Source organism: Anomalospiza imberbis, chromosome 1, assembly GCF_031753505.1.
Source record: "Anomalospiza imberbis isolate Cuckoo-Finch-1a 21T00152 chromosome 1, ASM3175350v1, whole genome shotgun sequence".
Taxonomy (NCBI): Eukaryota; Metazoa; Chordata; class Aves; order Passeriformes; family Viduidae; genus Anomalospiza; species Anomalospiza imberbis.
In genome coordinates this window covers 84158846-84171218 of record NC_089681.1, presented here as the reverse complement: position 1 = coordinate 84171218, position 12373 = coordinate 84158846, and the positions used below count along the sequence as shown (strand labels likewise).

Below are 12373 nucleotides of genomic sequence, written 5' to 3'. Positions count from 1 at the left end.
ATTCGTGAGCAGGCCTGTGCCTCCACCGGCCCCTCTCCTCCCTGCCCCCTCCGGAGCCCCGTTTCCTTCGGCAAACGGCGTTTGCCAGAACGCGTGACCCATGCGTTGCACGAGTGGAATGTCCCCGGGGCGTGGAGAGAAAGCACATCCCTGGTCCTAGGACTCTACCCCTGCTGCTCTATAAAATGAATGATATTTTATAGGGCCATGGGAGGTGGCAAGGGGTAGCGAAAACTCTTAAAAAATAAATGTCTTGGAGTCTTGAGGAGCAGTAAACACTGCCGCCTTGGACTCCGCAGGGTGGGCGATCCCCTCACACGCGTGTCCCGCAGCAGCGCCCGTGTGTCACGGGGCGCACAGAGAGAGCTCAGGGCTGGCAGTCGCTCGTCTCGCCCCGGGGCCGTGTCGGGAGGGCAAAGCGGTGCCTGTGCGGCCGAGGGAACCCCGAGAAGGCGGTAAGCGGGACCGGTGCTAGTCCGGTAGCGGGAGCGAGCCGGGGATGGTGCCACAGCAGCAGCAGCAGCAGCAGCAGCAGCAGCAGCAGCGCCTCTTGCCCAGATGACGGGTGGACAGAGGCCAGCTGCAAAAGGGGTGGTCTCTTTCTTCTCCCTCTCGCTCCCCCTCTCCCTCTATCTCTGCTGATTTCTCGGCCGGATTTAGGGGGGTCTGCGGGGAAAGGGAAAAAATAATAGTGAGATTGAAGGAACTGATAGGCGATCGCGCTGTGCCTTTTACGAAAAAAAAAAAAAGTATATATGAAAGAGTAACAGTGCGGAAGAGATTGCGGGGCGGGGGGCTGGCTTTTGCGCTTCCTCTCCTTGCCGGATTAGGCAGCGGGATGGTCCCCAGGTGGGGGCCAGAGGAGGAAGCGGAGCGGCGCTGAGCGGAGCCTCCGCGGGCTGCGCGGCGCAGGGAGGGAGGGGGCCGGACCAGGGCCGGGGCCGGGGCTGGGCCGGTCCATCCCGCCTAGTGCCTGGCTCGGGCGGAAAGCAGAGGAGCCATTGCGCAAGGGACCGTGGGGAGGGATGCGCAGGGCGCTGCCGCCGCCCCACCGCCGCCCGCCGCGCTGAGGAGGTGCCCGGAGGACAGCGGCTCCCACCGCCCCCCCCCGCTCTTCCCCTTCAGGGCACCCCCCGCCCCGGTACCCACCCCGCCCGGCTCCCCCCCTTCCCTCCCAGCCTCACCCCACCCTGCCCCATTCCCCTCCCTCCGCCAGATGACCACCGAGAGCGGGCAGCAGCGGCTGGAGCCCCCCGTCCCTCTCCGCTCCTGCAGCCCGGCTCCCGGAGCTCTCCAGATGAGCCGGCCGCCCTCCTCCGCCCTGGAGACCTCCACCTCCTCTTCCTCCACCTCCACCTCCTCCTCCTCCTCCTCCTCCGCGGCGGCGGCATCCTCCAAGAGCAAGAAGGCCAGCTCGGGGCTGCGGCGGCCCGAGAAGCCCCCCTACTCCTACATCGCCCTCATCGTCATGGCCATTCAGAGCTCGCCCTCCAAGCGCCTAACCCTCAGCGAGATCTACCAGTTCCTGCAGGCCCGCTTCCCCTTCTTTCGCGGCTCCTATCAGGGCTGGAAGAACTCCGTGCGCCACAACCTCTCTCTCAACGAGTGCTTCATCAAGCTGCCCAAGGGCCTGGGTCGCCCGGGCAAGGGCCACTACTGGACCATCGACCCGGCCAGCGAGTTCATGTTCGAGGAGGGCTCCTTCCGACGGCGGCCCCGCGGCTTCAGGAGGAAATGCCAGGCGCTGAAGCCCATGTACCGCATGATGAACGGGCTGGGCTTCGGCGCCTCCATCCTCCCGCAGGGCTTCGACTTCCAGGCGCCCCCCGCCTCCCTCGCCTGCCACTCCAACGGCTACAACCTCGACATGATGCCCAACGCCATGGCCAGCGGCTACGAGGGACTCAGCGGCGGCCACCACGTCCCACACATGTCTCCCAACCCCGGCTCGACCTACATGGCCAGCTGCCCGGTGACTGCCAACGGGGACTACGGCCCCGACAGCAGCAGCAGCCCCGTGCCCTCCTCGCCGGCCATGGCGAGCGCCATCGAGTGCCACTCGCCTTACACGAGCCCTTCGGCTCACTGGACAGCCTCGGGGGCCTCGCCCTACATAAAGCAGCAGGGCCTCCCCGCCGCCAACGCCGCCTCCTCCGGCATCCACTCCAGCGTGCCCTCCTACTCCCTGGAGCAGGGATACCTGCACCAGAGCCCCCGCGAAGACCTCTCAGGTAGGGGCGCGGAGGGGCGGCGGGGGCGGCGGGGAGCGCGGCGCCGGGGAGCAGGCGCCGGGTTTTCGCCGGCGACAAAGGTTTATCGCGGGGGAACCCCGGACCACCACGGTGTAGGAAAAAAGACGTGCATTGTCTGCGAGAGGGAAACAAATACGCGTGGGTTGGAGATGTTCTGTTTCGGGACAGGGAGGCTGTGTGAGGGGGCGGCTGTGGGTATGGCTGCGAGCATCCCTCCCGCTTGCTCGGTGCCAAGAAGGAGCACTCCCGAGGAAAGCCTGGCTTCGTCCCGGCTCCGTCCCGGTTCGCGCGACCCCCTCCCGGTGCCGGCGACATGTGCGCGCGGCGGTGGCGGCGGGGTTGGCCCCTCCGCCCCGTGCTGCGGCTTCACTTCGCGGGGAGCGCCGCCGGGCATCGCCGCCGCCTCGGTAAACCGCGCTCCGCGGAGACGCGCCGCGGGAGTAATCAAATAAAGGCGTCAAATATTATCCTCTAAACCCTACCGAGGGGAAAAAAAAAAAAGAAAGAAATAAAAAGAAAATTACAACCCCTCTAGCACCAAACCACCCGCTTATCTTAAAAAAATGCTAGAAAGATTAAAGCGGATCGAGTATAATTCTGCAACGGGAGGGAAAGTTTTCTGGTTGCTGTCTCCCACCCCCTCACCCCCTCCCCGGCTGGTGATTACAGACAATGTCTGCTCAGAAAAATCCGAGCACAAAAATGGGTAAAAGATGTTGGGCTCTTACGGGGAATTTTTCCAAATAGCCCTTTTAAACGTGGGTCCCAGAGGTTAAGCAAACAAAGACAGTCTGGGCTGGACCACACCGAAGAGGATTTTAGCCTGACTTAACCCCTATGAGAGCGGGGTCTTGTTCAATTTTATGGGAATTTCAACAAGTAACAAATACAGGCGACCCTCAGCTCTGGATCCCCTCCCGCCCCCTCCCTGGGCGCCTGTCAATCACTCTCCTGTCCTTCTGCGAGTGCCGCAGCCTGCCCCGGCCTCCCCACAGCCCGCTGTCGCCGCAGGGAGGGCAGCCGCCTTGCAAGTGGCTTTGCCGTTACCGCAGAAGGGACGTGGGTTGTCAGGCGAGAACAAGCGGTTGCAAATTTTCCTCCCTTAAAAACAAAAGGGCCAAACCCCTAAACAGCCCTGATGTGCCTTCTGGGGAGAGGCGGCTGCAAAGCGGGTCGCCGTCTTGCCGGCTTTTCCGCGCAGGGGAGAGAGCGGACGAGATGCGTCCCCAGCTGCGCTCCTCTGTGCCCACAGGGTTCTGCTGCTGAGGTTTAAACCAACTTCTCGGAGCTACAGGCCGTCCTTCCACGTGCTTTTTAGAGCCGGGGCGAGAGGCCGGCGGGTTCACAAGGGCATCCCCCGCCGAACTACGTACCTTCTCCGTTAGGAATTTCTGCTTTGCTTTGTTGTTTTTTGCTTGGATTTTTGTTTTCTTTTCTTTTTCTTTCTTTGGATCTTTTCCCCCCTCTGTTTGTGGCCGCACAGTCCGTCACGCAGGGCCCATGGCGCCACGCGTGGTTGCAGGAGTGGGACTAGCCCGGGAAGCGGGGCTGGGAGGCAGCTGCCCCCTTCTCCTGCCAGACACCTGAGGTAAGAAAGCTGATTCCTGGAAGAGAATTTTTCATCCAAAAACAGCCCAAGAATACCTCTACAAAACAAAAAGCAGAGGGAGAGAGAGCAAGGGTTCTGGTCCTCCCGGAGTTCCATTGCGGTTTCCGAGGCTGGACGGTTTAAATCCAAATTGTTTCTGTTCAAGGACGGATGCAGACGCATACGAACCGCTGGACGCTGTCTTAATGTCGACCACCAGCGTCTGTTTCCAGCAGCTCAGATTTAATGCCATCACCTTGCAAAACGGTATTTCTCCGCTTATTTTCTACAACTTCAGTATCTGGGCCCAAGCCCTTAGTGCAAACCATACGCAATCCTTGATTAACTGAACAACAACAAAAAAAAAAAATCAAACCAAATTCTTTTTTTTTTTTTTTTTTTTGAGTGGATCCAATCCCTATTTGCGCATGATGTGTAAAATCTCTGTGGCACAAATATTTCAGAAGAGTGAAAGGAGATGGGGGAAAGGATCCGAGCTCTTTTACTTGTCCTTATAATCAGCTATAACCTTTCTCCTCCTGTCCCCGCGAAAGCAGTAGCAAGTGAAATTCGCCTTTCCGTTTCTCTTAGTTAAATGCAAAGCAAATTCGGTGGCTAATCGCTGTTGGTCGGTCAATAATTCTCTACCCATGACAGCGTCAGGGAGGACTTAAAACCGTGAATTTATATCAGACTCAAGAATAAGAGAGGTAAAAATTGGAAACAGGAGGCTTGGTTCTGCTAAAAGGATTTTGAAGCTGGGGGGCGGGGGGAGCCAGATTTTTTTCGCAGACTATTAAATCCTGCTAAATGATTGAATCAGGATTGTAATAAAGTGCCCCAGTTTATGGTAAGCATACCAGCAGGGTTATTAGAAAGCCGAGGAAATCCAGCGAAATAATCACTTTTATAAAGTGAGCTCTGCGGGGTGAAGGAGGGGACAACGCCGGAGGAGAACGGGCTGTGCGTGCCGCCGGCCGACGCTGCCAAAGGGTTCGGCTCCGCCATCCTGAGGAAAACCGGGGAGGTTTCCCTCCTGTTTATTTCTTTTTCTTTCCTTCCTCCCCCCCACCCCCCTCACCCCCTACACCCTCACACCCTCACTCTCCTGCTCTTTCTTTTACTGTTTTTTTTTTTCTCCTAGCTTTTTTTTTTTTTTTTTTTTTTCCTTGACCCTCGGTCATATTTTCATATTTGACAGGATCCCGCTAGCCGAGTTTGACATCCACACGCCAAACCAAAACCCTCTCTGGCTCTACCCTGTGGGCCTTGCTCCCCTCCCCGCCGGATCCAGTAGGAACCCTGACAGACCAAGGATTCCAGCACCGTCCTACGTCTCGGTGCTGGGAGTGGGGTGACGTCTCCCATGCGGCCCCGAAAGGCTGCCTCAGGCTGTGGGAAATTACAATGGGAATTTGCGAGGTCATTTGCATGTCGGTGCCACGGATGTACTTGGCTTGTTGTTGTTGATGAACCGTAGGGTGTATCTTATGTTTATGAAAGCACGCACGCGAAAAGGCGCGAACGCTCTTACACACACACACATAAATAAATACATACTGTATCAACACACAAACGGATCCTGACTGGAATTCAACCTGCAGCAGCTCAAGTCAGAAGCAAAATCCTCCCAGGAACGGGTAGGGAGCGGGAAGAGGAAAGATGGGAATCGGGTTCAAATGATTGTGGTGCACGCAGGAAAACACGCCAAGTGACATCGCCTCCTCTTTCCCTCTCACACACACACGCACAAAACACATACCCCCTCATCTACCCCCCACGCGGAGGCTAAACTACCCCTCCACGTTGATAAGTACCGAGGCAGAGGGCAGACGGACAGCAGTGCTTGTGTGCCCACGCATGAGGGATGTTCCGAGATGCCCGCGAGCCCGGAATGCGGCCGGGCACGTGTCCGTGGGCATCCACCTCCGCATGCCTTCCTCTCCTCAGCCTGCGTGCCGCACGGCTGTGTAGTTTAGAATCTCCCCGCAGAGCAGGCTCGGGGCTCGTACGAGCACGGCTGCAGCTCCGACAAGACCTGCAGGCGATGAGGGGCTCCGGGGAATCCACTTCCCCTCCTCGCTCGGGGCAGTGGAACCCTCGGTCTCTCTGCCCTGCAGCAGGTCAGGCTCTGCCCCTGGGACAGCGTCTAAGTCCTCTGCCAGGAAAGCCAAAGATGAGTTACCAAACCTTGGTAACTCCTGGGGGAGCCGAGACCGGGAGTAGGGGAGCGGTGTGCCAGCTCTGTGCAGGCAGCCTCTCCTCCCTGCGGGTGAGGGAGGAAGGACTGCTCCACCCGGGCAAAGCTCTCCGACTTCTGAGCAGCTCTTGTTATTTCCTTCTCTTGCAGTGGGACTGCCTCGCTACCAGCATCATCCCTCCCCGGTGTGTGACAGGAAAGATTTTGTCCTCAATTTTAATGGCATTTCTTCGTTTCACCCGTCCGCTAGTGGATCTTACTACCACCATCACCACCACCAAAGCGTCTGTCAAGACATCAAGCCCTGCGTGATGTGAAGGCCGCGCCCCAACAGAGACAATCAAGTGTCACTGAACAGAGCCGAGGTGTAGACGGACCCACGCAGATTAAATATAATGTGCACTCTGATAGCATTGGTAGTACACGAGTCACTTCGCAAATGTGCCTAAGGAAGCAGTGTTTTCGGTCCCACTCCACCCCCTGAAGGACACGTACAGCCGATATAATGCTCCAAAGGTCTTAACTAAAAGAAAAATGCCTTGCGTGATGTTTTGGCTTAGAGGGGACGTAAGTGTCCTTATGCCAAGTCTGACCACCTTAATAACAAACCGCCTTTCTGCAATCTCCTAAAGAACCGAGCTTTGGGAAAGGGAACAATTCAACATATTTTTATATGAGAAAGTGCCTTTGCATAAGAAAAGTAAATGTCTCCGCACCTGCGAGGACTCCCCCTTCTGTTACTGCGCTAGCGAGAAATGTACTTTTTTTTTCAGTTCTCTCCCCGAGCCCCACCAAGGACACTTTGTATGGACTTCAGCACCGACCAATTGATATTATTAAAACAGTATTGTTTAGCCCTGTCGTGTATAGACTGTAAGAAAAGTTCAGTTTTTTCCAGTATTTCAGCAATACAAGGTTTTGTTTTTTATTTTTACAAAAGTTGTTTTCTACCACAATATTTTTTAAAAAATTATTTTAAATAAATCTCGTGTATACTCACACACTATTGCTTTAAAAGGAGAATATATTTGCACTTATGTATACTTTTTACGGTTTGCCAAAGTATTTTGATGTAAAAATTTTTTTCCAATAAAATGTATATAACGACTATCACTAGACAGGCGGTTTTTTTTTCCCTTGGCTCCTTCTGAGAAAACTCTTTCAACCCCAGCATCCGAGAGAGTTAAGGATGCAACGCCAAATCCTCCAGTCACTGCAGGCGGAGGAGGGGAGCGAGAGATTGGCCCGAGCAGGCCAGTGCCATGACCTCTGGGCTGCACCTCCCGCCGTCACCCACTTCCCACCCTGCTTTCCACCGCTGCTGGATAGGCTTTGAAATAACCGAGGCAGAGGACACAAAAGCAGGAGGGTCGGGACTGCATGATTCTCTCTTTGAGGGCTCCTCCAGGTCTGAAGCGCCATCCCCGCTCTTTGTGGATGCGTCTGGGTGTCCCCGTGTCCTCTTTCCCCATAGAGTCCCTTTGTGCCCCGAGGGCACTTTGCCAGGTGGGGGCAGGAGCCCCTGTGCAATGCGGGCTTGGACCCGAGACCTTGTCACGGGGGGGGAGGCGGTAAAACCGTGACTTGATAAGGTCTGGGACAAGCACCGGCAAAGGTGAGGGCAGCGAACCGGGCCGGAAGGGAGAAAAAGAGAAAAAAAGTACAAAAGAAAACAAAAAAGGGGCCCCGAAGCACCCCAAGCAAGGCGACTCCTGTCCCCACGGTGCCCCGTGGATGGCGAGCAGCCAAGAATCGGAGCCGGGCGCCAGGAGCTGCTCGTCTGGGCATCCTGCAGAGCCCGGGGCCACCCCAGGCCCCACGGCCGGGGGATGAGCTCCGAACCCAGCCCGCAGGGCCCGGCCCGGGGGCAGCTCGGCACGGCCACCACCGGCGCGCAGCACGTCCTGTCGGACGGGGACACAGAATCGTCCCCGTACCTCAACGCGCACCAGCGCCCGACTCTGCCCAGCCCCGCGCCCGAGCGCTGAAAAAAGGGACAGAGTTTCAGCAAAATGTGCTGTTTCAGTTTCTGTGCATGTGCGCACACATATAAGTGTGTATATATATATATTTACACACACACACATATATATACATGCGTGCACGCACACACCCCCACACCCATGTATATATATATATGTATGTATGCATTTATGTATATTAAAATTATATCTATGTAATTATACGTAGACATAAAACTCTTCATCTTTAAAATACATATTTATGCTCAGACATGCCCTTTTCTTCCCTGAGCTTCTCAGGGCCTGTGATAAATTATAAAGTCAGTTTCAGCGTTTGCTCCGACCACAGTGCTGTGTTTACATTCTTTCCGAGGCAAGCCTGCATGGTCGTAATTTATATCCTAAACACTTGAACGTAACTTGTTTACACAGGAATGACAGGACCTCAAAGAGAAAAAAACTGCCTTTCCCTGCCGGCGGCCGGGCGCGGGTCGCCAGTGCCCTCCAGCGGCCCCGGCCCGCAGCACGCCGGGCTCCGGCAGCTCCACAGCTCCGCAGCTCCGCACAATGTTTCCACAGCAAATATTTTTTAAATTATAATTAATTTTCCCCCCACCTTCTGAATGCTGTTATACACCAGAAGATGTGAGTAATGGTCCCAGTGGCTGGTCTCCTAAGAAAGGGATTTGAAAGATTTGCTAAGGCATCCTTCGGTTTTGGGCTTGTGTGTTCTCCCTTGGTGATTTAAGACTATTAAGGCTCCCTTTTCCCCGTTAAAGCCTCTCAAAAAAAGGACGTTTCAGAAGCTGTACTCTTTAGACATCAGTATGTTTCTGGGTGCTGCCAGTAAAACGAGCTCAAACTCTTTTTTCTGAATTTAAGGGTGACTTAAATGACAGGGAGAAAAAAAATGGACAGATTTTTAAGTTAATTTGATCTGATTTTGTTTTGATATTTGATTTTATTGCAGTACCTACTACCCTAGGAATTCAGCCCTTGTTTAGTCTAAAGAACTCCAGTGGCTGCAGAGCCAGTGAGAGTCATGACCAAGAGCTATGCCACTGTGAGGACAAGGTATTTACATTTTAGCCATACAGTTAAAAATTCCCTGCATCCTTTAACATTTGTTAACAGCCATTTAACATACCCAAATACTTTGCATTTCAGAAAAAGAAATTCTCTGTTAGATATCCAGCACACTGAGATTTCTAATCACAGCAGCAGTGACGCAGTACTCATCTCTGAGACTTGTGGGGACTTAGGGTGTCAGAGAAAGTGCCAGAGAAAGCTGAAATTTCTGGCATTAGAACAAAACCCGAAATCTAGATGTGTACATTTAGTCCCAGCATTGTGAAAGAGCCCTGGAAGGCAGACCCAAAATTGAGCAAGCATTTGCTGGTTGATCTGTAGGGAAACCTGTAGCTGCTATGCTAAAGTGAGCACCAGTGGGTATAAAACATGGGAAGGTCTGTGTCTCTGCAGCTCTCCATTACTGCTCTTTTCTTTGACAATAGTCTATTCTCTTCTTCCTCATTTTCTCTTAATTTCTTGCTTGCTAACACGTCCCTGACTGCTTTGTTTCCTATGTTTTGCTTGTAAGGAGTTACAAGATACTTTTTTCCCCCCTTAACAGTGTTATAACCCAAGTAGCACCCAACAACAGTCTCACACCTGTGCTGTGTCTGAAAATAAAGTCACTGCCAACTTTCAGCCTAGCACTTCAGCCCTCACAGTGAGTTTGTCCTTTCAGATGGGCTCAAAGGAGGATGTAAGCAGAGAACTTCTAGGTACACTTCTGGTCTGTCCTAGTGAACAGCTTGTGTATCCAGAAAGCTACATGATCTTTTCCAACCAGATCAGTCGGTCTAATGCATTAGTAATGCAAACCGTGCCTCCCTAATGACCCTGGACCGCCACAGCTACAAGAAAGCTACAACTAAATTGCAAATAGTTAGTCATCTAGACTGATGGCATAGCTCACATTTGGTGAGGTGCTGAGGTAAATGGATTGAACACAGTCTAATCCAAACATTTCCATTATTAGAACACACTAGGCAGAGTCTCCGTGGGATGGGAATGAAATCACGCTGGAGTGTCTCAAACAGTTTGCGTGTGATCCACTATAATCTTACATATATATTTTCTCCATTCTCTGGTTTCATCACAGTCTTACTGCCTCAGTGGAGGGATTTTGCTTGTGAGGGTGTTTATATTACACAGAAAAAAACCCCACTCAACCACTTGAAAGCTGGGATCATTTGAGTAATCATTTTAACTTTGGCAAAATTAGCCAAATGCTGAGATATCTTATGTGGGATGTTGAATTTCTAGCCAGAAGTGGACCAAAGCATTCTTTAAAACAAAAGGTTTATCAATCCCATTAAATCTTCTTGCCCATTATTCTATTAAGACCAACAGTAGATGAACATCTTGCTGCATTTTGGCTCAGCTGGCAAAATACCTTTAGCCAACACAATATTTTCAGTTTAGTGTGAGAGTTTTAGCCTGCTTTGGAGGCAAAGAAAAGATTTTTTTTTTAACTCAATAACAATAAGCCTGATTTTATTGAACTAGAAAGATTTGCTCATAACATATACATGAGGTAATATTTAAATAAGACTGTTCAATAAAATGCTAAGTATGTCACTTAGAGAAAGCAAGGTGCTGTTTTCAATTATAATTTTAATATACCTGAGCATGTGAGTACTCCCATTAAAGTCAATGGGATTATGCAGACACTTAGAGTTAAAAGTGCTTTGCTGAAGAAGGATGATGGGACTAGAATTAAACACCACAGGATCCTCCAATGTGCTGCAGCTGAGGACTGTATAAGAAAAGGAGTAGAATATACCTGATTCATATACAGGATGAAAATTAATTCAAAACATACTCCAGCTTTGAATAGAGTTGTATTCTACAAAACCTGCTGGCATTAATCTGCATGAAATACTGCCTTAGCTAATAAGAACACCCGGGCTTTATTTATATATTGAGCCATTTGATAGATATAAATGAAGAAAGAGGTAAATAGAAGCCAACATATTTTTGAATAAAAGCCCAGAGGTTCTTTCGGAGTTCAATGATCTTTGTGTCTAGATTATAAAGAATTCAGAGCAGCTTCATGTGACTTGCCAACTACTGAATAGAGCTCCAAAACATCTGTAATATTAAACAACTTGAAGCCTCCTTTTTATGCTTGTTTTCATCCAGCAGTGATTTATAGAAATCTATTGGCTTCTCCACTGGTCTTTTCTAAAAAGAAATATGCATAGAGGAGGAGGAGGTTTTAAAATATGTTGGGACACCGCTACCAAACTGCAGCTGGAAATTAGAGATATTTTAACAGTGGATTTAGATTTACTTAGGAGATTATGGAGAAATGCTAACTGCATTACATCGATTATTTTAAGCATTGCAAAATGAATTTCTGGTGGTGTGCAAAGTACCACTGAGTTCACAGGTAATTTGATGTTTTTAGGGTGATTCAAAGAGACTGTGCTGCTTTTGAGGAACAGGATTTCTTGGACTGGATCCCCACTGGTAATATTTTCCTTGCAGTAGAGTTGCAGCCCATTAATTCTTACTGTCCAAATATAGGTAGCATTAGTTTAAATTGGAAGTTTTATAACTGATTTTGTTGAGCTACTGAAATCCCTTATGTACACAATCTTATCTCATTTTCAGAGATCCTCTTTGGATTGGTTTATACCTGTCTCTATTAACATATACCAAACACATTTTACTTGATGAAAAATCTCTCTAACTAGTTTAAAATTATTCTTTGAGACGGTGTCTCATGAACAACAGTTTTCTGATATGATGAAAAGTGTGATTTAGTTCAAACTGCATAACTGGTGTTTATGGACGCTCCATTACTGTAATCCCTCTTTTAGACATGTACAGCTGCAAGTTGCACCAATATGACCAACTTTAAAGTAGAATCAGCTCCCCAAGGCTGATTGAAAGTAAACAAGGCAGTGTCTGTGACTAGGTATCCTTGTGTTAAAGGGCTGCAGCTTTTCCCTATGAAATAGCTGAATGTTAGAAACTGGATCTAAATCATGATCAACACTATAAATTTCTGGATAATCTTACTCATGGAATGAAGACCTCATGAAAATCAGGCCTTGGGACTTCTTGAACTTTTTTTTTTTTTTTTTTTTTTTTTTTTTTTTTTTTTTTTTTTTTAATCTGGATGTTTCCTTGAGATTTGTTGGCCAGTGGTGGCTTGCAGAGCATTTTCTGGTGGCTTAAGAAAGTTATTGGGTTATAGGATAGTGCTTCTCATCCTTTATGCTGAGAATATGAGAAGTTGGGAGGGGGAAGATGCAATGAAGATTAGAGTCAGCAACAGGATTCACTCTTCTTTAAA

General features: G+C 50.5%; 1 protein-coding gene across 1 annotated transcript; it reads left to right on the top strand.

Annotated features, from left to right (window-relative positions):
• Positions 1-777: 777 nt before the first annotated feature.
• FOXF2 (forkhead box F2) lies at positions 778-7148 on the top strand. Its single transcript, XM_068198327.1, has 2 exons — positions 778-2231; positions 6191-7148. The coding sequence occupies exons 1-2, from the start codon at positions 1217-1219 to the stop codon at positions 6355-6357; spliced, it is 1182 nt and encodes a 393-aa protein (XP_068054428.1). The 5' UTR covers positions 778-1216; the 3' UTR covers positions 6358-7148.
• Positions 7149-12373: the final 5225 nt, after the last annotated feature.